General features: G+C 48.2%; 1 protein-coding gene across 1 annotated transcript in view; it reads right to left on the bottom strand.

The window, feature by feature from the left end:
* Positions 1 to 7,216: 7,216 nt before the first annotated feature.
* The window catches only part of GPR173 (G protein-coupled receptor 173), a 60,533-nt gene continuing 40,126 nt past the window's right edge, over positions 7,217 to 27,623 (bottom strand). The window contains exon 2 of the mRNA XM_085629896.1: positions 7,217 to 8,626. Coding sequence (XP_085486022.1) covers positions 7,433 to 8,551 — 1,119 coding nt within the window. The 5' untranslated portion in view covers positions 8,552 to 8,626 and the 3' untranslated portion in view covers positions 7,217 to 7,432. The remainder of the gene's footprint in view (positions 8,627 to 27,623) is intronic.

The raw sequence follows: 27,623 nt of genomic DNA, 5'->3' as shown, positions 1-27,623 counted from the left end.
GCATTATCTACTAATTGGTATAGCACAGCTAAGGGACGTGTGGAGGGGTGACCACTTACGCTCCTTTCAAGACCTACAGGCTGTATACTCACTGCATCCTTCACAATTCTACAAATACTTTCAACTCCGACACTCTCTTACCTCCCACATTCCTGCAGGTAGCACATTCCCAGAATTCAGTCCCCTAGTGACCCAAACCCTGTTGGGCAATCTTGGAAAGGGAGGGGTATCTAAGATTTATCGTTCACTGGTAACAACTCCCCATCCTCTCTCGATCCCCTTAGACACCAATGGGAAACTTGTCTGGGCCCAATGGAGGACGAGTGCTGGAGAGATGCTCTGATGGCTCCCAGACTAATCTCCATTTGAGCCAGGCTCCGACTGGTCCAATTATACTACCTCCACTGTGCATACCTCACTCCAAATCGCCTCCACCGAGGGCGGCTCTCGGCCACTCCGGTCTGCTAGCGATGCGGGTCAGAACCCGCAGATTTTTTTCACATGGTATGGGCTTGCACCCATCTCATCCTATACTGGGAGACACTAGTGTCCGAACTGAGAAACCTATTGGGAAAGGAGGTTCCAATTAATTCTGTAACTCTGCTCCTGGGATAGATGGCATAAATGAGTACAGGTTGGATAAGATCTTCCTGGGAATGGCTATTATGGTGGCCAAACGAGACATTGCGGCCGCATGGGAAAACCCTGCCCCCCCCAGCATAGTCAGATGGCGCAAAGGGGTGGACTGGTGTGATGCACAGGAAATACCTGTCTATGAGGCCAGAGGTTGTCCCGCCAAGCATGGTCGAGAATGGGGTAAATGGCTGGGACTACTAATATAAGGGGAGAGAACTGGTGTGCGAGATGGGCTGCCTTTGATCATGCTATGTCATGAACCTGCAAAAAATCACGTATGATGGCCTATGTCGATACATTATGTCCTGAAAAAACAAATGATCGGTGCTGCTGTTCTTCCATGTCACTGGACATCAACAACAAAAATTGTGCATTATCTCATGTGTCCTATTTTGCACTCTGTAAATGAGGGCCTTGGTGCAGAGGTGTAGACTTGGGGGCCGCAGTGGAGTCTGAGGGGCAGAAGTCGGGTCTGCTGTGTCTGGTTCGGTTTTTCTCATTGTGCACCAAGAATAAAAGACAAAAAATGCAGTGGATTTTGATGTAAAAGAGGAGAGAGCGAGAGAAAGGCAGATCTGTGCATCTGGTGACCTGTGATCAATACCCGCTTCCCTGCTTGTCTACACATTTCATTCCACGGAGCCTCTTTTTCTTTGTTATCACACATGAAAGCACTTTGAAACACTTGAGTTCAGGGTGTGCTCTGTACAAGCGCTTCCTGTGTTCAATGTATCAGACTACAATGCTTTGGCACATTTAGGGTTTACAGGGCTCCTCACTTGCCTCTCGGTTCACGAATGGCGTTGTTTCGGGGGGCGACCCAATAATGTTTCTAAGTTCATGTTGAAAACTTTCTAATAAATACCAGTCTATGCAGTGATAAAACCTGATTTACTAAGGTGAAACGCTTCCGCATATGAAAAAAATTCTCTTTTTAATTTTAATAGCGCATCATATGTTTACATTATGTTTGTAGCACAATTTACATGCCAAACCAGGGTCAGACATGAACAGAAAATAGGCCTGGCACCAAAATAAAAGTCCCTTCAGTTAATGAATTAGCTAAAATATTGGGCCATGTTTCCAAATTGGGGTAGTTTTGAACCTGTAAAAAACCACTGTATAAGTGTTCTGCAGGGTATATAGGACTGCATGGATTTGAGCTTGCTTCAGGCAATGTTTTTTAATATCAGGGAAATGTACAGTAAAAAGCAGCCCAGCACACTTTAGAAGAGGCCCACAAATAGCCATAAAACGTGTCCACACACTGACCTGTCCTACCAGCCCGTCAGGCAGTGCCAGCCTGACCCAGTGCCAAACATTATATGGCTTGGTTCATGCATGGATTCTAATGACCCAAGCCAGACCCTTAGCTCGCTGCCATGCCCACCTTTATTTGCACCTTGGCCTCGGCACATGGGGCTATCGGTCACTTAATACAATTATTTGTAAAAGGCAAGGACTGGAAACATTGAGCTCGGCCTCCATGGACCGATTTGACAACTCTACCATTAAGGTTTCTAGTATCAGAGACGATGAAGAGTGTGTGCAGTGAAAATACATTTAAAATAAGTGATGCTAGGGCAGCGTGGCAGGGCTTTGTGTGGTACCTGACTGTAGTCATGAGTCCCAGGGAGAATGACCAGGCGCAGGTAGGATGGGCAGTTGCATAGCTTTAGGGGGTATTTGTGGTGTGACACGATCCAAATGCATTTGGGTTTGCTCTGCCTCTGTCGGTTTTTCTTGTCGTTCTCATTTTGCAGAGAGATTTTAAGTTATCATTTTTTGAAGGGGAAACTTAAATGTAAATGGTGACTGGTATAATAAAAAAAATAGTAAATATGCACGCATAGAAGTACTCCTTGAAAGGGTGCAAATTTACTACTTTTTGGAATTCACAAACATTGGCAGTATGGCGTTACTATTCTCAGAAAGCTGCACCCGTCTCGGGTTTCCCGGCATATTACTGGAAATCAAACACAGTGTGGGGATGAATTCTTGCAAGAAGTCTAAGCAATGGTAACCAATTGGGGCAGCATTCCAACCCATCGCTTCTCACCTACTGTGCCCCTCTAGACAGATGACCCTCCAATGCAGACCAACCCTGACCCTGCTCCTCATGGACAGATGACCCTCCAATGTAGACCAGCACTGACCCTGCCCCTCTAGACAGATGACCCTCCAATGCAGACCAGCCCTGACCCTGCTCCTCATGGACAGATGACCCTCCAATGCAGATCAGCAGTGACCCTGCTCCTCATGGACAGATGACCCTCCAATGCAGACCAGCACTGACCCTGCCCCTCTAGACAGATGACCCTCCAATGCAGACCAGCCCTGACCCTGCTCCTCATGGACAGATGACCCTCCAATGCAGACCAGCCCTGACCCTGCTCCTCATGGACAGATGACCCTCCAATGCAGACCAGCACTGACCCTGCTCCTCATGGACAGATGACCCTCCAATGCAGACCAGCCCTGACCCTGCTCCTCATGGACAGATGACCCTCCAATGCAGACCATCCCTGACCCTGCTCCTCATGGACAGATGACCCTCCAATGCAGACCAGCCCTGACCCTGCTCCTCATGGACAGATGACCCTCCAATGCAGACCAGCACTGACCCTGCTCCTCATGGACACATGACCCTCCAATGCAGACCAGCCCTGACCCTGCTCCTCATGGACAGATGACCCTCCAATGCAGACCAGCACTGACCCTGCTCCTCATGGACAGATGACCCTCTAATGCAGACCAGCACTGACCCTGCCCCTCTAGACAGATGACCCTCCAATGCAGACCAACCCTGACCCTGCTCCTCATGGACAGATGACCCTCCAATGCAGACCAGCACTGACCCTGCTCCTCATGGACAGAGGACCCTCCAATGCAGACCAGCACTGACCCTGCTCCTCATGGACAGATGACCCTCCAATGCAGACCAGCCCTGACCCTGCTCCTCATGGACAGATGACCCTCCAATGCAGACCAGCACTGACCCTGCTCCTCATGGACAGGTGACCCTCCAATGCAGACCAACCCTGACCCTGCTCCTCATGGACAGATGACCCTCCAATGCAGACCAGCACTGACCCTGCTCCTCATGCACAGATGACCCTCCAATGCAGACCAACCCTGACCCTGCTCCTCATGGACAGATGACCCACTAATGCAGATCAGCACTGACCCTGCTCCTCATGGACAGATGACCCTCCAATGCAGACCAGCACTGACCCTGCCCCTCTAGACAGATGACCCTCCAATGCAGACCAGCCCTGACCCTGCTCCTCATGGACAGATGACCCTCCAATGCAGACCAGCACTGACCCTGCTCCTCATGGACAGATGACCCTCCAATGCAGACCAGCACTGCCCCTGCCCCTCTAGACAGATGACCCTCCAATGCAGATCAGCACTGACCCTGCTCCTCATGGACAGATGACCCTCCAATGCAGACCAGCCCTGACCCTGCTCCTCATGGACAGATGACCCTCCAATGCAGACCAGCCCTGACCCTGCTCCTCATGGACAGATGACCCTCCAATGCAGACCAGCCCTGACCCTGCTCCTCATGGACAGATGACCCTCCAATGCAGACCAGCACTGACCCTGCTCCTCATGGACACATGACCCTCCAATGCAGACCAGCCCTGACCCTGCTCCTCATGGACAGATGACCCTCCAATGCAGACCAGCACTGACCCTGCTCCTCATGGACAGATGACCCTCCAATGCAGACCAGCCCTGACCCTGCTCCTCATGGACAGATGACCCTCCAATGCAGACCAGCACTGACCCTGCTCCTCATGGACACATGACCCTCCAATGCAGACCAGCCCTGACCCTACTCCTCATGGACAGATGACCCTCCAATGCAGACCAGCACTGACCCTGCTCCTCATGGACAGATGACCCTCCAATGCAGACCAGCCCTGACCCTGCTCCTCATGGACAGATGACCCTCCAATGCAGACCAGCCCTGCCCCTGCTCCTCATGGACAGATGACCCTCCAATGCAGACCAGCACTGACCCTGCTCCTCATGGACAGATGACCCTCTAATGCAGACCAGCACTGACCCTGCCCCTCATGGACAGATGACCCTCCAATGCAGACCAACCCTGACCCTGCTCCTCATGGACAGATGATCCTCTAATGCAGATCAGCCCTGACCCTGCCCCTCTAGACAGATGACCCTCCAATGCAGACCAGCCCTGACCCTGCTCCTCATGGACAGATGACCCTCCAATGCAGATCAGCACTGACCCTGCTCCTCATGGACAGATGACCCTCCAATGCAGATCAGCACTGACCCTGCTCCTCATGGACAGATGACCCTCCAATGCAGATCAGCACTGACCCTGCTCCTCATGGACAGATGACCCTCCAATGCAGATCAGCACTGACCCTGCTCCTCATGGACAGATGACCCTCCAATGCAGACCAGCCCTGACCCTGCTCCTCAAGGACAGATGACCCTCCAATGCAGACCAGCACTGACCCTGCTCCTCATGGACAGATGACCCTCCAATGCAGACCAGCACTGACCCTGCTCCTCATGGACAGATGACCCTCCAATGCAGACCAGCACTGACCCTGCTCCTCATGGACAGATGACCCTCCAATGCAGACCAGCCCTGACCCTGCTCCTCATGGACAGATGACCCTCCAATGCAGACCAGCACTGACCCTGCTCCTCATGGACAGATGACCCTCTAATGCAGACCAGCACTGACCCTGCCCCTCTAGACAGATGACCCTCCAATGCAGACCAACCCTGACCCTGCTCCTCATGGACAGATGACCCTCCAATGCAGACCAGCACTGACCCTGCTCCTCATGGACAGATGACCCTCCAATGCAGACCAGCACTGACCCTGCTCCTCATGGACAGATGACCCTCTAATGCAGAGCAGCCCTGACCCTGCCCCTCTAGACAGATGACCCTCCAATGCAGACCAGCACTGACCCTGCTCCTCATGGACAGATGACCCTCCAATGCAGACCAGCCCTGACCCTGCTCCTCATGGACAGATGACCGTCCAATGCAGACCAGCACTGACCCTGCTCCTCATGGACAGATGACCCTCCAATGCAGACCAGCACTGACCCTGCTCCTCATGGACAGATGACCCTCCAATGCAGACCAGCACTGACCCTGCTCCTCATGGACAGATGACCCTCCAATGCAGACCAGCACTGACCCTGCTCCTCATGGACAGATGACCCTCCAATGCAGACCAGCACTGACCCTGCTCCTCATGGACAGATGACCGTCCAATGCAGACCAGCACTGACCCTGCTCCTCATGGACAGATGACCCTCCAATGCAGACCAGCACTGACCCTGCTCCTCATGGACAGATGACCCTCCAATGCAGACCAGCACTGACCCTGCTCCTCATGGACAGATGACCCTCCAATGCAGACCAGCCCTGACCCTGCTCCTCATGGACAGAGGACCCTCCAATGCAGACCAGCACTGACCCTGCTCCTCATGGACAGATGACCCTCCAATGCAGACCAGCACTGACCCTGCTCCTCATGGACAGATGACCCTCCAATGCAGACCAGCCCTGACCCTGCTCCTCATGGACAGAGGACCCTCCAATGCAGACCAGCACTGACGCTGCTCCTCATGGACAGATGACCCTCCAATGCAGACCAGCACTGACCCTGCTCCTCATGGACAGATGACCCTCTAATGCAGACCAGCACTGACCCTGCCCCTCTAGACAGATGACCCTCCAATGCAGACCAACCCTGACCCTGCTCCTCATGGACAGATGACCCTCCAATGCAGACCAGCCCTGACCCTGCTCCTCATGGACAGATGACCCTCCAATGCAGACCAGCCCTGACCCTGCTCCTCATGGACAGATGACCCTCCAATGCAGACCAGCCCTGACCCTGCTCCTCATGGACACATGACCCTCCAATGCAGATCAGCACTGACCCTGCTCCTCATGGACAGATGACCCTCCAATGCAGACCAGCCCTGACCCTGCTCCTCAAGGACAGATGACCCTCCAATGCAGACCAGCCCTGACCCTGCTCCTCATGGACAGATGACCCTCCAATGCAGACCAGCCCTGACCCTGCTCCTCATGGACAGATGACCCTCCAATGCAGACCAGCCCTGACCCTGCTACTCATGGAAACATCCACCCTGAACCATGGTCATCTCACCCCTCCACCCTGAACCATGGCCATCTCACCCCTCCACCCTGGACCATGGTCATCTCACCCCTCCACCCTGAACCATGGTCATCTCACCCCTCCACCCTGAACCATGGTCATCTCACCCCTCCACCCTACAGCCAACTGCTTTTAAAGTCGGAAAATGTGAGAATCATGTCCTCCTAATCTCACTGACTGAGGCGCGTCCCTGCATGAGTGTGCGCCCAGCAACCCACTGGGCTTCTTTTCTGCCTCCTCATCTCCCCGACCCAACCACTATCTCCAAACAGCTTTACCTTCCCTTTCTTCTTTGTCTCAAGCAGATATCCCTGAATACCTAAGCTGTGAATCCTGCTTCGCACACACCACCCAAAATCAGGAAAATAAACAGGTGACACCAGATTCTTCAGAATCCAAATCTTTTTTTCATTTTTTTTTTCAAAACAAACACTTTCTTTCACAGTTATAGGAGAAGGGACAGACCCTTCCGCGACCCATAGCCAGGAAGGATCCAGCATGGTTTGGCATCAACAATGTTGCAAAAACAAGAGGCGCCTTTTCTGCAAGAGAGGTGGGGTGCCGGGGTTCCCCAGCCGGCAGTGCCAGCGCCTGTGGTCTTTACATAACACAGTAAGGTTCCCTGGGCAGCTGGGGCCTAGTCCTCCAGCATGGCAGGTGTGCGCTAAGGCAGCTCTTTAGGTCCTTGTTCAGCAGGAAACACACAATAGGGTTGACCCCAGCCTGCGCGAAGCTCATCCAGACAGCCGTAGACAGGTAGCGGTGAGGTAAGCTACAGGCCTTTACAAAGACCCGCCAGTAGCACGCCACAATGTAGGGCGACCAGAGCACCAAGAAGAAGAGCGTCAGGATATAGAACATCCTACCCAGCCTCTTTTCACTCTTGAATTCGTCCATGCCCAGCAGCCGCCTATTAGTGGTGTGCGCATTCTGCCTGATGCCCAGCAGTGTTGGAGGCATGGGGCCCCGACCAAAGCCAGCGATCCAGTTGGCGGCAGCCTGACCAGTGGCGCCTGGCCCATGGAACGTCCAGTTCTGGCTGATGGCTGGCACCATCTGTACTGGCTTCATCTTGCGATGGCGATACTCAAAAAGGATGAGCTTGACGTAGACAATATGCGTGGCCACAATGAGCACAGCCAGCATCAGCATGAAGCCCAACGTGTCATTGGCCTTGAAGTAGCGGTGCTCAAAGATACACTGGTCCTCCTCACGGATGAACTTGTAGGTGCCAACGTCAAACACTGGTGGGAAGGCCATTGCCACGGACAGCGTCCAGACCATGCAGATGATGGCGACACATGTCCAGAAGGTCATGCGCTTGGAGTAGAAGCGGTGGTGTGCGATTGCCATGTAGCGTGTGACGCTAATACAGAACAGCATGAAGGCCGCGTGGAAGCAGAAGAGCACAGCCATGAAGGCCACAATTTTGCAGCTCAGGATGCTGTATGTCCAGGCTGAGCCATTCTTGATGGACACCAGCACGAAGGGGAAGCAGACAGCTGAGCGGATGACATCAGCCAGGCAGAGGTCCAACAGGAAGTAGTAGGGGGCCTTGTGCAGTGCACGATCCTTCAACACCAGCAGGGCCAGCAGCAGATTGCCCGCTAGACTGATGCAGATGATGAGGCCCAGAAGCAGCAGCTTGATGTAGGTGGAGATGGCAGCAGAATGAGAGACAGTGCCGCTCAGCAGCTCATGGTCTGTGGCGTTGGCCATCGCGAGATGGCACAGCGTCCCGCCTCAGCTGTGCGACCTGGTCCTTGGCAGGCCTGGACGCCAGTCAGCCATCCTCTGTAAGGAAAGAAAAGAAAGAAGAGATGTAAGCAATGGGGGCGAGAGAGTGCTACAGAGACATTGAAGGTAGTGGGCAAGAAGGCGAAAAAGCTTAATCAGAAGGGCCAGGATCCTAATCAATAACACATTATAATGGGAAAGATAGAAAGGACAGTGTGATGTGAGGCACAGTGTGCTGAGAGGGAGGAAATGTAACTAGAGCACTTGTTTCATGAGAGAGACAGCATACTGAAAGTACAAGGGATAGCCTAACAAGCCGGAACATCCTGGGAGAAGCAGGGCAAAACAGGAGGTGTGCAGAAGACATTGCACATCATACAAGGAAGTTTCAATTCCAGCAGAATCTGCTACCAGTGGAAACATTCACCGACAAAAGAGCACCAACGACATGGGACAACGTTAAACATTATTTTGGGGTTTAATTACACTTTAGTGTTTATTTTGCGAGACTAGTGGTGGTGAAAGTGATGGACATGAGCAGACAGATGAGAGAGTCATATGAAGAAGCTCACGGGACCAGCCATGGAGGAAGTGACATATGAAGGAGCTCCTGGGACCAGCCATGGAGGAAGTGACATATGAAGAAGCTCCTTGGACCAGCCATGGAGGAAGTGACATATGAAGGAGCTCCCGGGACCAGCCATGGAGGAAGTGACGTATGAAGGAGCTCCCGGGACCAGCCATGGTGGAAGTGACATATGAAGGAGCTCCCGGGACCAGCCATGGAGGAAGTGACATATGAAGGAGCTCCCGGGACCAGCCATGGAGGGAATGACGTAGGAAGGAGCTCCCAAGACCAGCCATGGAGGAAGTGACATATGACAAGCTCCCCGGACCACCCATGGAGGAAGTGACGTATGAAGGAGCTTCCGGGACCAGCCATGGAGGAAGTGACATATGAAGGAGCTCCCAAGACCAGCCATGGAGGAAGTGACGTATGAAGGAGCTCCCGGGACCAGCCATGGAGGAAGTGACATATGAAGGAGCTCCCGGGACCAGCCATGGAGGAAGTGATGTATGAAGGAGCTTCCAAGACCAGCCATGGAGGAAGTGACATATGAAGGAGCTCCTGGGACCAGCCATGGAGGAAGTGACATATGAAGGAGCTCCTGGGACCAGCCATGGAGGAAGTGACATATGAAGGAGCTCCCGGGACCAGCCATGGAGGAAGTGACGTATGAAGGAGCTTCCAAGACCAGCCATGGAGGAAGTGACATATGAAGGAGCTCCCGGGACCAGCCATGGAGGAAGTGACGTATGAAGGAGCTTCCAAGACCAGCCATGGAGGAAGTGACATATGAAGGAGTTCCCACGACCAGCCATGGAGGAAGTGACGTATGAAGGAGCTCCCGGGACCAGCCATGGAGGAAGTGACATATGAAGGAGCTCCCGGGACCAGCCATGGAGGAAGTGACATATGAAGGAGCTCCTGGGACCAGCCATGGAGGAAGTGACATATGAAGGAGCTCAAAGTAGCAACCTTGGAGGAAGTGACATACGAAGGAGATTGACCACCAAATAATGCACAGTGCGCCTCTCCACTATGTTTTAAATCGGTGTAACTCCTTGAATAATAACAATCATGTGTCAGACTTATTGAATACCTGATTTATTATTAGATATGTATTAATGTTATCTATTTCATTCAAACATATCAAAATTATATTGAGCTCCCTATACAATGACCAAATAAAACAATGACATACTCACAAATGAGCTATGCACTTCAGCAACATAATCCCAAAAGAAATAATTTTCTGACAAATAAGGCTTCTGTGTCCTCTTATAAAGTAAGATGTGACCCTTGTTTATCTTTGTGTTTCTCATGGGCGCAGTGTCTTGAAAGAGGCTGTGGAGTCCCCCCAAGGTCATTTTGAGACCCTGTTTTTCACCTCTATATTCTGACTGTGATAAGAAGCTATAATGACATTTCTCACTCGACCAAGTCAATCCGGATCGAGTCTACACGTCAGCATTAAACCATAGCCCCATTCTCATAGAGATCCTATTCATCCCACATACTTCTCCCTCCTCCTGCCCTCATACTTCCAGAATAATACATATCGATACAGAAGCAAATTTGGGGCCAGATTTATAGAGACTTTTTGTCGGGTTTGTGTTCCGTTTAAAAAGCAGACCCAATGCAAAGCCGACTGGAGGGATTAACAATTGCACTCTACAACACTTTACTCAAAACCAATGCACTCTGCCAACTGCTCTGCACTACTGCCTTCTACGCTACTATACTCTGCTCTGCAACACTCTATGCCACTGCACTCTGTGCCACTCTACACCATTGCGCTCTACGTCACTGCAGTACTTTCACTCTATTCAACTCTATACCACTGTATGCTACCCCACTGCTCTCTACACCACTCTACACCACTACACTCTATGCCAATGCCCCCTTCACCACTCTACACCACTACACACTACAACACTCTACTCTGCAAGACTCCCCTCTCTGTCGCTGAACTCTATGCCACTCTACTCTGCACCACTGCACTCCACGCCAATGAGCTCTATGCCACTCTACTCTGCATCAGTCTACTCTGAATCTATGACCTTATTCCGCTTAGTTTTTTCCCGCAGGGAATCACAACGCGGTTGTCACAACGACCGCGTTGTGATTCCACATACCATTACTCCGTAAGTCAGAACAACGACTTGCGGAGGGGGGGCACTGGATGTTGGAATAGTATAATTTACTATTCCAACTCTAGTCTGTGCGGACACTAGGGAAGGTGTTGGATTTTAAATCCAAAACCTCCCTCCCTTCCCTGCATTTAAAAAGTTTCGGGGTAAACGTTGGTTACCGTCTACTCTATGTCACTCTAATCTACTCTGCACACTACACCACTGTACTCGTCGCCACTGCACTCCTCACCACTCCACTCTGCGCCACTCCAATCTACGATGCACCACTCCACTCTATGCCACACTGTACTTTACTCTACTCTGCACCACTCTACTCTACATCACTGCACTCTATGTCAATGCACTCTAAACCACTTTACTCAAAACCAATGCCCTCTACGCCACTGCACTCTATGCCAACTTACTCAGCACCACTGTGCTTTATGCCACTTCACTCTAGGCGACTCTACTCCACTCTATGACACTTCACTCTAGAACACTCCATGATACTCCACTCTATGACGCTCTTCTCCATTAAACTCTACAACCGTCTTTGACACTCTACTCCACTCTATGCCACTCCAGTCGCAAAAACGATTTTCCAGTCTATGCCACTCTACAACACTACTCCATTCTACTGTGCTCTATGCAACTTCCTCTACGCCACTTCATGCCACTTTACCCCACTCTATTTTACAACACACAACTCCACTCTACTACACACCACTACACTCTACGCCACTCAATGACACTCTATACCATTCCACTCTACTACACACCACTACACTCTACACCACTCAATGACACTCTATACCATTCCACTCTACTACACACCACTACACTCTACGCCACTCAATGACACTCTATACCATTCCACTCTACTACACACCACTACACTCTACGCCACTCAATGACACTCTATACCATTCCACTCTACTACCGTACTCTACTCTATGCCACTCAATGACACTCTATACCATTCCACTCTAGTACACACCACTACACTCTACGCCACTCAATGACACTCTATACCATTCCACTCTACTACCGTACTCTACTCTATGCCACTCAATGACACTCTATACCATTCCACTCTAGTACACACCACTACACTCTACACCACTCAATGACACTCTATACCATTCCACTCTACTACACACCACTACACTCTACGCCACTCAATGACACTCTATACCATTCCACTCTACTACCGTACTCTACTCTATTCCACTCAATGACACTCTATACCATTCCACTCTAGTACACACCACTACACTCTACGCCACTCAATGCCACTCTATACCATTCCACTCTACTACCGTACTCTACTCTATGCCACTCAATGCCACTCTATACCATTCCACTCTACTACCGTACTCTACTCTATGCCACTCAATGACACTCTATACCATTCCACTCTACTACCGTACTCTGCTCTATGCGTTGGACTTGGCCCTTTCTGCCGTGTCATCCCCAAACTTTTTGTCTTCCTCCTTTTTTTGCTGAATTTGTTTTAGTTGGCCTTAGAACTCTGTGCACTTTACCACTGCTAACCAGTGATAAAGTGCATGTGCTGTCTCCTCTAAACATGGTACCATTGACTTATACCATTTGGTAAGCAGCCCCTTAAACATGTCTCAAGCCTGCCATGGCAAAGCCTGTGGGTGCAGTTTTAAACTACCGGGGACAAGCAGGCTTTAACAAGGTCCAGCATACATGCCCAAGACAATGATGAAGGAAGAGGGTATGCAGTTCCTGAGGGGGTCAAGAGACTCGGAGAGAGAGATCTACAAGTAGGTGCCATGTACAGACAAGGAAGTCCTACAGGGAAGGGAGGGAGGGGGATGTCACCCTTCCGAACCAGGTCCCTCACACACCCAGCCAGCTAGGTGTCGTGCTTTATCATTTGGGCCTGCTCCTTGTCGGATCGGCGCTGCAATACCCGACGGGCTCCCAATGAGGGGCTCTTTGGCGGAGGTCTTTTGTTCCTTGCCATATGGTGCAGTGAGGGTGAGGGGCCTAACAGGTGTAGATGTGGTGCAGTGGTGATAAAAAGGTGATTAAAACAGGTCGGGTAGTCCTAAGAGTCATGTTATTCTGGGAGGCTAACCGCCTGGTTAAAAATAAGGAGAACAAGGTGTCAAGATAACTACGCTCTACTCTCAAGAGGTCGACATGTTTCTTGCCTTTAACCCGTTAACCGCTGCGTGAATTCCGCCACGGTGCCGGTGATTTATTGCGCGGGCGGGGCCGGACGTGCGCAGCACTACCGAGGTAGTGCTCACAACGGCTGTTGGCCGACGCGGGCACGCGAGGGGTTAAATGTCTGAAAGATCAATGGCAATTCTTCAGGACCATATAAAATGAACTATGAGAAGTGGCGCCGCTCTGCTCTTTCCCCGCACTGGTGCACCTTTCACAGCCAGGCACCAATACAGGCATCGTTGCAGCCTAGTGCAAGGGTGTCTGAACTATGGTCAATGCAGTCCTTGTGCAGAAAGGAGCCCCTTCCTGTGTGAAAACTATGCTTTAGGGCATTGTACTCTGTATGTGTGCTATGGAATGCAGCACATATGCAAAGAGGAGCAGGCCGATAGCTTTCTCCTATGCAAGAGCTTTTGGCATTGCCAATATGTTTTACCCAATAGAAACATGGGGAAACCCAACTAAAGTCCTCGGACCTGGGTATAGAATGTAGCATAGAAAACAATGGTCCTGGACCAATGCTTTGTGATAAAAAGGTAATTGAAAAGCGTTAATGATACTCTCCAGTAGAAGCCGCTCTTGAATCAGCTTCAGTAACCAGGTAATCAATACATAACCAAAACACAAAAGTGCACCAACCCAGTCCTCTTCAAAACAATTTCTTCAAGAAATGGGCATGTATTTTATTTTTCATATATAAACAAAATACATAATAATAAAAACCATCATATGTTTACAAGGAATCAAGGAAAAATTGGAGAGAGGGTTGCTCCAGAGGGAGCGTGAAGGAATTTGGTGCTCCGGTGAAAGGAAGTATAGAACAGGGAATATTTCCCAAAAGAGTAAGGGCATATATTTACATAATTCAACAAAAACCTGGTCATCAGGAACCTAGCCTAATACAATATTCCATGTATTCTATTTTTACATATAATTTACAACGATTAGAGAAATAAATCTCTTTTAACAGTAGGGCACTGGGGACGGAGGTCCAGGTTTCCAAGATAGAGTGGGGGTTTGATGTCGACGTTTCGACCCAACTTGGGGCAGTAGAGGGAAATTTTCACCCCAGCCACGGGGGTCTTCCTCAGGACAGGGAGCCAAAAGGGGCAACCCTCACAATGTCATGGGTGACGCCCAGATATTGAACCCGCCTTACGAGTGTGGCATGGTGCCCAAAGGATGGGAGAAGGAACCCCAGCATAATTAGCGCAGTGATTATTTGTAAAGGAAACTACCCACATTAAATGCGTGTGTACAATCCGAGGAAAGATTATTTTGAAGCCTGATTTCCTCAGAGGAGACCTCTTCGCCTGCAACAAAGTTGCACCTACAGAAACAGAAGAAATCCCCAACAAAATAGAGAGCCAGGAAAAAAACATTGCGAGTCGACAGCGTGGAAAGAAGGGAACTGACGTCAGCATGCCGACGAGGTCTTCTTATGGCTCTGATGATGTCACGCGGAGTCGTGTGTGGAGCTGTGGTATTATGATGTCCTCATCAATGTGGGAGAGCTTCAGTGGAATTCTGTGCATGGGGAATATTCAAAAGGTGAGGATTCCACCTGCAGGTGTATTCATCAGAAACACAGGCGTATCTTCAAAAGGCCTGAATATGTCGCTGGCTGTACTGTGAATGATCCCATGTCACTGCTTTAGCTTTTATTTCTCTCAGTTGTTTTATTATTGTTAACATGTTTGTTGATGATACTTTTTATGATATGGTACATGTTACATTTCTTTTCTTTAGTCCACTAGCTAGCGGTTTTTGACATCCAGCACAATGCTTGATTCTGCTGAGTTGGGGGTGCACAGACAGGGTACCACAACCTGTAGCAGACGGCAGCTAGTGCTCCCTCGCCAGGCTATGTGGACTGAGGGTCGGTAGCACGGTCCGACCATCGAGCGCACACTTTTAGCACTCGTGCTACAGACACAATAGCGTGTAGAGTTGGGCCTGATTTAGAGTTTGGTGGCAAGGGTACTCCTTCGCAACGGCAATGGAGTACCCTCTCGGCCAACCTGAAGGTCTACCCACCTCATTTAGATCCTGTGGACCTTCAGTATAGCGACGGTGGAGACTGCTCCAGCTCCTCTGTGACATACATCTCTGACAGAGTATTGGCCATTGGAGGTTCTGCCGTTTGTCTGTCTGCCCTATTTTGAGTGTGCAGATAAATGGTAAGTTTTCACTTTCTGTCACCACCATGGAGCCACCAATGTTAAGAACCCATGAGCCCCACGGAGGCTGTGTGCAGAGTGGAAACACAGCTGTGTACTAAATGCAAGTCAACGAGAAAGTCGTGGTTGCAGTTTTCGAGAAGAGGGACCCTTCACAGTGGACCCGGAAGAAATCCTGTGGAAGGCAGAAGGTTGGAGAGTCACCACACCCGTGGGTAGCACAGGAACCAGGATACCTACACCAGGGAAGCCGGGTGCATAGGTGCAAAGTGACATCGGAAACCGCGGTAGACCACGATGGAGGACTTCAGGAAAGATAGAACAGGTGAAGAAGGTGGAAGAGTCCAGTGGAATCCAAGGATGGATTCTTGAAGAGAGGTACCTGCAAGCTAAGGGGACAGAGTCTATGCCACTCGGAGGTGACCAGGAGGCACCGAAGAGCAATGATCACTAATAACGGAAGATGCAGGAGAGATGACTGTGACCTTGTCGCTGCAGCTGTGAGGACCAGGCAACAGTGTGCCATGTCGGAAGTCAAAAGCCAGGGAGCCAGTTTCCAGCTGGAGCACCAACAAGCCTTGGCATTAGCAACAGACGTGGTAAATGAAAAAGGTGCAATGCTGGGACCACCAAAGTCCAAGGGACTCACCGATTGAAGGAGAGTCAAAGCAGACCCAGAGCAAGCGGGGGAGTCCACTGAAGCCAAAGAAGACCCTCAAGAGGACCCACAGGCCAAAAACACAATATTCCAAGAGGACCTCAGGCAGTTCGCCAAAGATGCAGCCCCACAGGGTAAACAGACATAATATCGAATAAAAAATATCGACTGGACAGAATATCGAGTTTTTAATATAGAATGGACAGAATATCGAATTGCCAAAATATAGTGGTGAAGAATATCGGAAATCAGGTAAGAAATATCGATTTAAATAATATAGAAGTAAGTAATATCGACAGTTATAATATAGTTGTTAAAAATATAAAAAAAATTATAGTGTTTTAAGTGTTAGTATATGTGTTAAGAGTATGTATTAATTTTGGAATGTATATTTGAATATTTTTAAAGTAATGAATTTTATGTTATTTAAATTTTGTGTAATTTAATTCCGTAGCGGGTTGTGGGTTTATAGGGGATTAGGGTGGGAAGTAATTTAATTATAGTACATTAAATAATAATTTTTAGGAATTATTAATTATTTTTAATTTAATTTTGCGTTTTACTTCTGTAGTGGGTTGTGGGTTTATAGGGGAATAGGGTGGGAAGTAATTTAATTGTTATTAGGTAATTATTAATTGGTATTGTAAATTAATTGGTTGTTGATTAATTATTAATTGGTAAATAATTTGTATTAATTGGTAATTCATTTGTATTAATTGTTTAATTGATAATTATGTTAATTGTATTAATTTATTATTTGTAGCGGGTTGTGGGTTTATAGGGGAATATGGTGGGAAGTAATTTAATTGTAAATAATTAATTATTGAAATAATTTTTGTATATTGATAATTAATGTATTATTAATTAATTATTAATTGGTATTATTTGTATTTATTAATTTTTGGTATTGCAAATTAATTGGTTGTTAATTAATTATTAATAGGTAATTAATTAAAAAAAATATTGGTATTTATAAGTAATTAATTATTAAATATTGTGTGATTGGTAATTAATTTCAATACTTTTTTTGGTATTAATAATTAATTTCTTTTTAATAAAATATTAAATTATTATTTTCGCTACTATTGCACTCACTGGAGTGGGAATAGTAATTTTTACCCCAACGCTATCCAACGCTTTCCCTACTATTGCACTCACTGGAGTGGGAATAATAATTTTTACCCCTCAGCTATCCAACGCTTTCCCTACTGTTGCACTCTCTGGAGTGGGAATAGTAATTTTTACCCCTACGCTATCCAACGCTTTCCTTACTGTTGCACTCTTTGGAGTGGGAATAGTAATTTTTACCCCACGCCATCTGACGTTTTCCCTACTGTTGCACTCACTGGAGTGGGAATAGTAAATTTTGCCCTCCCGCTATCCAACGCTTTCCCTACTGTTGCACTCTCTGGAGTGGGAATAGTAATTTTTACCTCTACGCTATCCAACGCTTTCCCTACTGTTGCACTCTCTGGAGTGGGAATAGTTATTTTTACCCCTACTCTATCCAATGCTTTCCCTACTGTTGCACTCTTTGGAGTGGGAATAGTAATTTTTACCCTCACGCTATCCAACGCTTTCCCTACTGTTGCACTCTCTGGAGTGGGAATAGTAAATGTTACCCTCCCGCTATCCAACGCTTTCCCTACTGTTGCACTCTCTGGAGTGGGAATAGTAATTTTTACCCCTACGCTATCCAATGCTTTCCCTATTATTGCACTCTCTGGAGTGGGAATAGTAATTTTTACCCTCCCGCTATCCAACGCTTTCCCTACTGTTGCACTCTCTGGAGTGGGAATAGTAATTTTTACCCCTACGCTATCCAACGCTTTCCCTACTGTTGCACTCTTTGGAGTGGGAATAGTAATTTTTACCCCTATGCCATCTGACGTTTTCCCTACTGTTGCACTCACTGGAGTGGGAATAGTAAATTTTGCCCTCCCGCTATCCAACGCTTTCCCTACTGTTGCACTCTCTGGAGTGGGAATAGTCATTTTTACCCCTACGCTATCCAACGCTTTCCCTACTGTTGCACTCTCTGGAGTGGGAATAGTAATTTTTACCCCTACGCTATCCAACGCTTTCCCTACTGTTGCACTCTCTGGAGTGGGAATAGTAATTTTTACCCCTACTCTATCCAATGCTTTCCCTACTGTTGCACTCTTTGGAGTGGGAATAGTAATTTTTACCCTCACGCTATCCAACGCTTTCCCTACTGTTGCACTCTCTGGAGTGGGAATAGTCATTTTTACCCTCCCGCTATCCAACACTTTCCCTACTGTTGCACTCTCTGGAGTGGGAATAGTAATTTTTACCCTCCCGCTATCCAACGCTTTCCTTACTATTGCACTTACTGGAGTGGTAATAGTAAATTTTACCCGCCCGCTATCCTACGCAAAAATATTGAATATTTGTAATTAATATTACGTTAAAATATATGTATTAAAAACATTTTTTTACTTACATTAATTATTTATTAATGTTAAAGTTATTTAAGTATTTTTAAGTATGTTTCAGTTAATTACATGTATTATTGCATTAATTTTACATTACTTTTAAGACATTTAAAAAATTCGATATTTTGACTAACTATATTTTTTACAACGATATTTTGGATTCTATATTTTTGTACTTACCTGTTTGGAGATAGGGGTTCGATATTTTGGCATTCTATATTTTTTCCTCGATATTTTGGTAGGTCGATAATCTCCTTCTCGATATTTTGTCAGTGATCCCCCCACAGTGCAGGAGATGTGGTGAGAACGAAGATCTTGGCAGGAAGAGATGCTGGAGGCTGGAGCGTCTTGTAGCCTAAAGATCTCTGGAGTACAGAGCCAACAAGCATTGGCAACAGCAAGTAGACGCGGTGCACAGGGGTACTATTCCAGCGGTTCCGACGAGGGATACTGGCCTCAAAATTGTAGAGAGGGCAGGTCAGGCTTCGAGAGAGTTGCAGAACCACCACCTGTGTTGCTGAGCCTTTCGGAGTCCGTGGGACTTCAGGAGTAGCACAACGGTCAGCTTCGTTGCGGTGTCTGCAGATGCAGGGGAGTGACTCCTTCACTCCAAGGGAGATTCCTTCGGGTGTCTTTGATGCCCACAGGTCTGGAGAGGAACCTAGATGAAGCACAGATGACGAAGAAGACTTGCAGAACAGCGAGCCCAGGAACAGCAGGAGTATTCCTTGGTGCAGTCTCGGTTCTTGGCGAAGTCCAAGGTGCCCAGACGGTTGAAGTTGTAGTGGTTTTGGGTTCGAATCTTGTCCCACGACGAGTCTGAAGAGCCACCCACAGGTAGCCCTTAAGTACCTTAGAGAAAGGGTTGGGACGATTCAAGGGTCCCTCCCAGAATAGGGGCTGGAAAGAGGAGAGGATACTCCCATGTCCTTTGCCCAGTTTCACACCAGAACAGGAGCCAAGGGCTCCCTGAACTGGCTCAAACGAGAGTATGCAAGGAGGGCACCAAATGTGCCCTTCAAGGCAGTCTGGTGGCCCTGGCAAGTGCCCCCACCTCAGCCCAATACACTAAACCCTGTCTGGTAGGTGGTCACACCTCCCTGTGACAGGAAAACTATTGTTCTGCCTTTGCCTGCTCAAGCTCAACTCAGCAGCAGGAGGGCAGAATCGTGTCTGGGGTCGGCAGCAGCACTAGCTTGCTAGTAGAAGGCCATTACCGGGAGCACCAAGGCCTTTCCGGAGGAGCTCCCCCAGTGTATGGAATCATACCCCCAACACTCTTAACGGTGTTGGGGTATGACTCCAACATGTTTGATATCAAACATGCCCAGGTTTGGTACACCCAATATGTTGTTAGTCATTGCACAATAACATGGCCACTATATGTATCAAAATGGCTGACCGCACTACAAACACCAGGAGAATGGACTCTGGGGTTTGTAGGGGGTGTCCGGCTCATGCAGGGCACCCTCACAATTAAAACCGAGCACCCTGGCTTCAGGATTGAAAGACCTACCTTAGGGGTGACTTATACTTTTTAAATGCAGAGACCTTGGATATAAGAAAACTTATATCTGTCGTTAGTAGTGCTAGCACCAGCTCACACAGGCTGCAATGGCCGGCCTGTAGTCACAATTTGAATGGTCTCTCACGGGTGGCATAATACATGCTGCAGTCCATGGGAGACCCCTGGTGTACCTATGCCCTGAGTACCTTAGTACCATATACGTGGGGCTTACATGGGTACACCAGTAGCCAATTGGGAAGGTACCAAAGTAGCACTGTCAAATTTAGAGAGGAAACACAGTGGCTGGGGTATTGATTAGCAGGATCCCAGTCAGACTACTCAGAAAACAGGATAACACCAGCAAAAACGGGTTAACCATGAAAGCAGATCCTACTTTCCTACAGAGTCATTGTTTTTTAATTTTAAAAGACAAAATCCTGCATTGGGATTTTGAAAAAAAAAGCTGAAAGTTTGACATATGGCTCCATCATGCTGGTGAAGCCATCCATCAAACTCTCAATGCATGTACATGAACCGCCGTGACGGCGGTTACTGGAAATGCAAGAGGTGTCCACTGGCCCAGTGGACATCTCTGAAGTTGGCAGGCAGAATACCCTCTCCATGGCAGGAGTAAAGTACTCTGCCAATGCAACAGTACTTAATCCATCCACCAGATTCTAAGACAAGCCCTTTGTGTACAATTTGGTGCATTCACACTACTTGGAATATGTCGTCTGATATGTGTATCTCTCTTTGTGTTTGCATTTGTGTGTGTCTGTGAGGTATAGTTGGTGTGCAGCGTTAATATATCATCCATGAAGATAAAGAAACTGTAGCACAAGATAGAAGTTCCATACACAAGGGTCAAGAACAGCTAGGCTTCCCTCACTTTTGGCGCACCTCCTGGACCCTTGCCCTTGAGACCCTGCAGATGTCTGGCACGAGTGTGGAATCCACGTTATATTAGGCCCAGAAACAACACCTGAGGAAGTCTCTGTGCTGTATACAGTACAGGAGCCCTCTTTTATCTACCAACACCCCCTTTGTGAGGCACATGTGTGTTTCAGGGCGCACAATACTCGTCCCACCTGCGTATTGTTCTCCCTCTCCGTCCCTCCTGCCTTCAGGGTGAAAAGCGGAGAAAGGTGAATGTGAAAAGGCTTCCTGCTCTGGCAGGCTGGGCAGATCAGATCTGAAGATGGAGCACCTTTTGGCAAGACTGTGGCTTTCCACGGTTCCATGTTATTCAGGAAAATATCAAAACTGTTGAACACGCTGCCAGTGGACAGAATTTCACAAATTGTCAACTTGACATTTAGGCAAATTATAATGTAAAAATATTTGAGAAATAGCAAGACATTTCCCGCACAGATGTTATCAAATATTGGTTCTGAAGGGAATAAAATACTGAGAAAATTCTAAAAATTTATAAAATCATATGAATAGTACAAATTCCCTCTAGAACATGTATTTCTGGCTAACTCAGTTCAGCGACTGGCAACTTTTTAACTATCTACTTTAAATTGTACTTGACTTTCTTGCCTAGTCAAGTCTCCTGAAGTCAGGCACCAACATTTCCACCACTTGCCTGCTAACGTCCTCCTTTTGACTGCGTCCCAGTGCAATTGGTTAGTGGGCAGTCTGTGTGGTTGGTACTCACCACTGCTGTGCACGAGCCTCAGGTATTGTGTACTCCAAAAAGATGACCAAAAAGTCCCTTTTTCAATTGGTTCTCTCAAAGTAGCAAGTTGAGCAGTCACCACTTACTCCAGGAGGTGGTGGTCGATTTGGGACTAACATATGGGGTAACGGAGTAATCACACACAATACATTGATGCCTCGTCAGACCTACTAGTTTTAGAAACACTAGATCGTCTTTGGCATATTGTTAATGCAGGGCGGTTGAAATAACGCACAACAGCAGACACAGAAGGTTCTAGACCCTTCCACGGATGAGATTCAATGCCCTTCTTTATCTCTCATTGGCCCTGATCATAATGGGGTTGGAACATACAGGTGGAAGCAGTTCAACCATGCGCCAGTGCAGGGTGTGCACATTAGCAGGTGGAAAATGGACTGTGAAATAATAAGCGCATATCACATGGGTGGTATACGCTAAGGGTGGGCAGTAAATTCCACCCCGCCGGTGAAGTTCACAGAGTTTTTGTCACTCTGCACTCCGCTTGGAGGGCGGAGTTTGGCAACAACTCCGCCTATGCCGCATAGCGGAGTTTACCAGCATTCACCACTAATAGGTTCCATGTTAGTGCACGGTTTCTGTTTACATAACTGTGATTACTCCATTTGAACACTACTCTAAAGAAAGTCCCTCTTCTCTGACCACAGCACCTCACACTTCTTCATCTGTGGTCTGTCTTTTGTGTCTATGATGGCAATCTGTAGCCCAAAGTGTTACCAAGGAGACAGTGGAAGTTGTTCCCAGAGATGGAGAAGTACGAGTGGATCCTGGTATTGGCACGTGGAGCTTTCCGGTGAGTCCTCCCCTGGTTCACGAGCACCTGGACTTGACGAAAACACAGGCTGGCTGTACCCAGGTTGAGGGGGAGGAGGGTGACCCCGGGGCTAAAGGGGAGGTCTCTCCTATGGTGGAGCATGACAACTCCCCAAATCAGCATTATTGCTTCTTTCCGGAGGAGGAGGGCTGCCTCATGGCACAGGTGAGCTGCATCCCTGAGGCAGAGGTGCGTCCCACGGGCTGCACTGAAAAGAGCCCAGCGCTGGAGGAGGCATTGGGGCCTGGAAGAATCAACAGTAGCGTGCCACTCGGAGATTGGGCCTCCGGCAGAGAGTGAATTGGACCCATTCCAGGAGGTTTCTGGCAGTCGGCAGAGCGAGAGGCAAGTCAGCCTGACCCTCGAAGCAAGCACCATGGGCATCAGAGCTGACGGCGAGAGGGGCGACAGCGGCTTAGCCCCTCATGGAGGAAGCAGCCATATCCTTGTCACCATTGGTCCCAGTGGTGACAGTGAGGGCGACAGTGCTAGCCCGGCCCCTGGAGTGGGCGGTAGCCTGGCCCCTGAGAGCAGCACCTAAGTGCAGATCAGGGTGGCTATAGAGGTGGTGGAGGATGAAGACAGCTACGTCCCTTTTCCGTGTGCCCAGGAAGGAGGGGGCAGTTGCAGCAAGGACGACAGAAACGAGAAGTACAGGTAGCCCATTTGTTAAACAGTCTATAACAGCAGTGTTATCGACAATATTCCACACAGTCTTAATAATGTACAGCATCTGGAGTTGTATTTCTTTAATTAGGAACACAATAATGCTTTATCATCACTAATGTTCTTGGATAAAATCTTGTTTTTTATGTGTACAATCGCAGAGTGGCATTGCATGTGAGGGAAGGCAACACTAATGATGGAGCGACCGCTCGCAAGCTTGTGATTGCATCAGATGCTAAAGTGCGGGTGGGCTGTGGATCAGTGCGTCTGACTCACTGTATACAACCGCAAAACAAAACGCCCCGTAGTTTTAAAGTCTGAGATTGGGCCTCCTTCATTTGACACAAATCTAGGGCCCCCCTTTCTCACCAGGAATCGATGTTTACTAAGGCGCTGAGGTGATGTGTCTGGAGCTAAGGAGCGCCTTCCTGTCTGACACCTTACACATTCGGGGAGCAGCCCTACTGCTGGAGGCCCTTAATTATGTACAAGTGAGAAGAAAGTCCCTTGGGGTGTGGGCGAGTGGAAACATGACCTCTGCCCACTCGCAGAACTCCGCGGAATTCTGCTGAGTTTTATGCAACTCTGTGGAATTCCGCATAGTGCAACTCCGCGAGCTCTGCCCACCCCTAGTATTTTCTCTTGCAGTTTCTGCCTGACTCAAATCAAGGGGACAAACACTCAAGCCTAGATTTATATACGATGGACACAAGGCAGAGCAGCAAGTAAAGTAGCTGTGCTGTGTTGTGTGAATGGGTGAGAGCAGTATTGTGCCATATCTACTAAGAAGTGACACAGTTCTGCTCTCTTCCTGCGCTTCTGCACTTTCGGCTGCCACGAGCCATGCAGTCACCATTGCACTGTACTGCAAAGTTTCTGTACAAGAAAAGGCCCCTTCCTGTACAAAAACTATGTTTTAATGCATTTCCCACGTTGTTTATGGGCTGTACAATGCAGCACACATGCAAAGTGGGAAAAACAAGGAGAAATTAAAACATTTCTCCTTGTTACCCCTGGCTTGAGGAGGCGTATTTGCACAAAAACCCATGGGTGGTTGTATGGAAACGCCCATGCACTACCCATGGGTGATTGCATGGAGACGCCTTGCACTACCCATGGATGGCTGCATGGAAACGCCTGTGCACTACCCTGGTGGTTGCATGGAAAAGACCATGCACTACCCATGGGTGGTTGCATGGAAACGCCTGTGCGGTACTCAAGGGCAGTTGCATGGAGACGCCCGTGCTCTACCCTGGGGCCATTGCATGGAAACGCCTGTGCACTACCCATGGGCGGTTGCATGGAGACGCCCATGCACTACCCATGGGTGGTTGCATGGAGACGCCTGTGCACTACCCATGGGTGGTTACTTGGAGACGCCCATGCACTACCCATGGGCAATTGCACGGAGACACCCGTGCACTACCTCTGGTCGGTTGCATGCAGGCCCCCATGCACTACCCATGCATCTGGTTTGCATTAAAAAAGTGATGCAAACCAGACGCAAAGTGTTAGTAAACCTGGGCCCGGGATTTGCCCACACATTGTTATGTTATGTTGATTTGTAGACCGCTAATGAACCGTGAGGGTATCTAGGCGTTAGAACAGGAGGAAGATGAATTTTCCCCGCAAGGTCATTTAAACAGCCAGGTCCAAGGAGGAAGCTCTGATGTGCTGTGGGAGTTTGTTCCAAGTTTTTGGTGCGATTTAGGAGAACGCACGCTGTCCTGCTGTGCTTTTGCGAATGCAGTGTGTGTGTGAGTGAGAGTGAGGCTGAGGATAGGTGTCTGCCTGGCTGGTGGAAGTGCGTTGTGCCGTTCAGGTATTCAGGTCCAGTGTTGTGCGAGGCTTTGGAGGTGTGTGTGAGGAGTTTGAACTGGATGCGTTTGTGAATGGGGAGCCAGTTGAACTCTCTGAGGTGAGGTGAGGTGAGATATGCGTGCGGCGTGGGAGGTTGAGGATGAGTCTCTGTGGGAGCTGTGTGCGTTGCCGTCGTCAAGTCTGCTAGTGATGAGTGCTTGTGTGATGTGATGGTTAGTCTGGTGTTCTGTGGCAGCCATTTGAAGACCTTACAGAACACGCTCAGGGGGTGGAAGCAGGCAGTGATTACTGCACTGACTTGTGCCGTCATGTTTAGCTTGCTGTCCAGGGTGATACCCATTTCTGGCGTGGATGGTTGTTGTTGGTTCTGGCCGGGGTTGGCCAGCAGGTCGCCTTCCATGGAGAGGTCATGTTTCCGAAGGCCAGTAGTTCTGTCTTGTCAGAGGTAAGTTCACTGCAGTTGGTTCCCATCCATTCTGCCCGCATGGTCATGCAGGTGGTGAAGATGGTTCTGGTTGTGGTTCTCTTGACCATCAAAGAGAGGATGAGTTGGGTGTTGTCGGTATAGGAGATCATGGGGATGCTTTGGGAGTGGATGATGTTGGCGAGCAGGGTCCGGCTGAGGGATGATCCGCAGATCAGCTTCTTGAACTCTGATGTGAACGTTGGGTTCTTCCTGTGAGGAAGGAGCAGATCCATTTGAGATCGGGCCCTTGGATGCCCGTCTCGGGAGCCTTCTGATGAGTATGGTGCAGGAGACTCTGCTGAAAGCTGCAGAGAGGTCAAGCAGCATGATGGCCGCGGTCTCTCCTCGGTCTTGGATGGCCCGGGTATCGTCGCGGGCTGTGATGAGGGTGCTTTCGGTGCTGTGGTTCTTTCTAATGTACTACAAAACAATGTTCACAAGGAACTGATTTGGAACTAATAATCTATTGCATACAACATCAATAGTTGTATTTGAATTAATCTCTCTCAAAACGACACCAAATCTAGAATAAACACAGCAAGCCTATACACGACCTTTTGAGATTTACCAAGCCTCAGCCGAGGTCTTTATTTAACACAAATTTTTTGTTAGGTCACATATAAAAACATTTTGTATGTACACAACTCCTCTCTTTCTTACATTCGCAGTGCAAAGTGAACCCCAGTGAAAAAAACCATAACCTCACAGAAGTAACAGAAAATACAAACTTAAATGTAAAAGGTTATTGGAAAGAAATAGAGGTCCAAAGGTACACCCAATATTCAGGGAGATACAGGTTTCCCAAGATAGTCTCAATTCTTATCTCGACACTTATATTGAATAGTTTAGAAAAAAGGAAGCAGATGTCATTCAATCCGTGCTGGCTCTACTGGATACGATGTTGTGTCCGTAGCGGAATGAATCTCAGCGAGATTCATTCCGCTATGGACACAACACGGAGTAATTGCGTATTGGACTGATGGTCAAAAAGTCAGTGCCTTCTCTCTCGTATCCAGTAGAGCCAGCACGGATTGAATGACATCTGCTTCCTTTTTTCTAAACTATTCTCCCTGAATATTGGGTGTACCTTTGGACCTCTATTCGTGGAGAAAAATAATATAAAGCCGAAGGAAGTGTGTATCGCCCAATATATTTGGTCTATCACTTTGACCTCCACTCGTGGAAGAATAATAAAAATCTCCACACCCTTTGCATACTGGATCCGATAAGGATGACTGTATGTTTAACACTGTCCCCAAAATTACAGTCCTGATGAGACCCGGTATTTAAAAGTGGGTCGAAACGCCGTCGACAACGAAATAAGAGACAGCCTTGACTGGATTATTATACATTGTTTATAAACTGTCCTTGTTATATTTCTTTCCAATAACCTTTTACATTTAAGTTTGTATTTTCTGTTACTTCTGTGAGGTTATGGTTTTTTTCACTGGGGTTCACTTTGCACTGCGAATGTAAGAAAGAGAGGAGTTGTGTACATTCAAAATGTTTTTATATGTGACCTAACAAAAAATTTGTGTTAAATAAAGACCTCGGCTGAGGCTTGGTAAATCTCAAAAGGTCGTGTATAGGCTTGCTGTGTTTATTCTAGATTTGGTGTCGTTTTGAGAGAGATTAATTCAAATACAACTATTGATGTTGTATGCAATAGATTATTAGTTCCAAATCAGTTCCTTGTGAACATTGTTTTGTAGTACATTGTACTTACCCGGTTCGCAGGGACATAAGGGTTGCTCTTGTAATTTTGAATAGTGGTTCTTTCTAAATCCTGATTGAGTTTTTGTGAAGCAGGTGGTGTAGTTCGAGGTGGGTTGTGGGTTGCTTGTTTGTGGCTTCCTCTATTACTTGGCTTTTGCACACTGCACAA

Source organism: Triturus cristatus, chromosome 10 (genome assembly GCF_964204655.1).
Source record: "Triturus cristatus chromosome 10, aTriCri1.1, whole genome shotgun sequence".
In the NCBI taxonomy this organism is placed as follows: domain Eukaryota; kingdom Metazoa; phylum Chordata; class Amphibia; order Caudata; family Salamandridae; genus Triturus; species Triturus cristatus.
The sequence above is the reverse complement of the archived record's forward strand: the minus strand, read 5'-3'. Positions and strand labels throughout refer to the sequence as shown.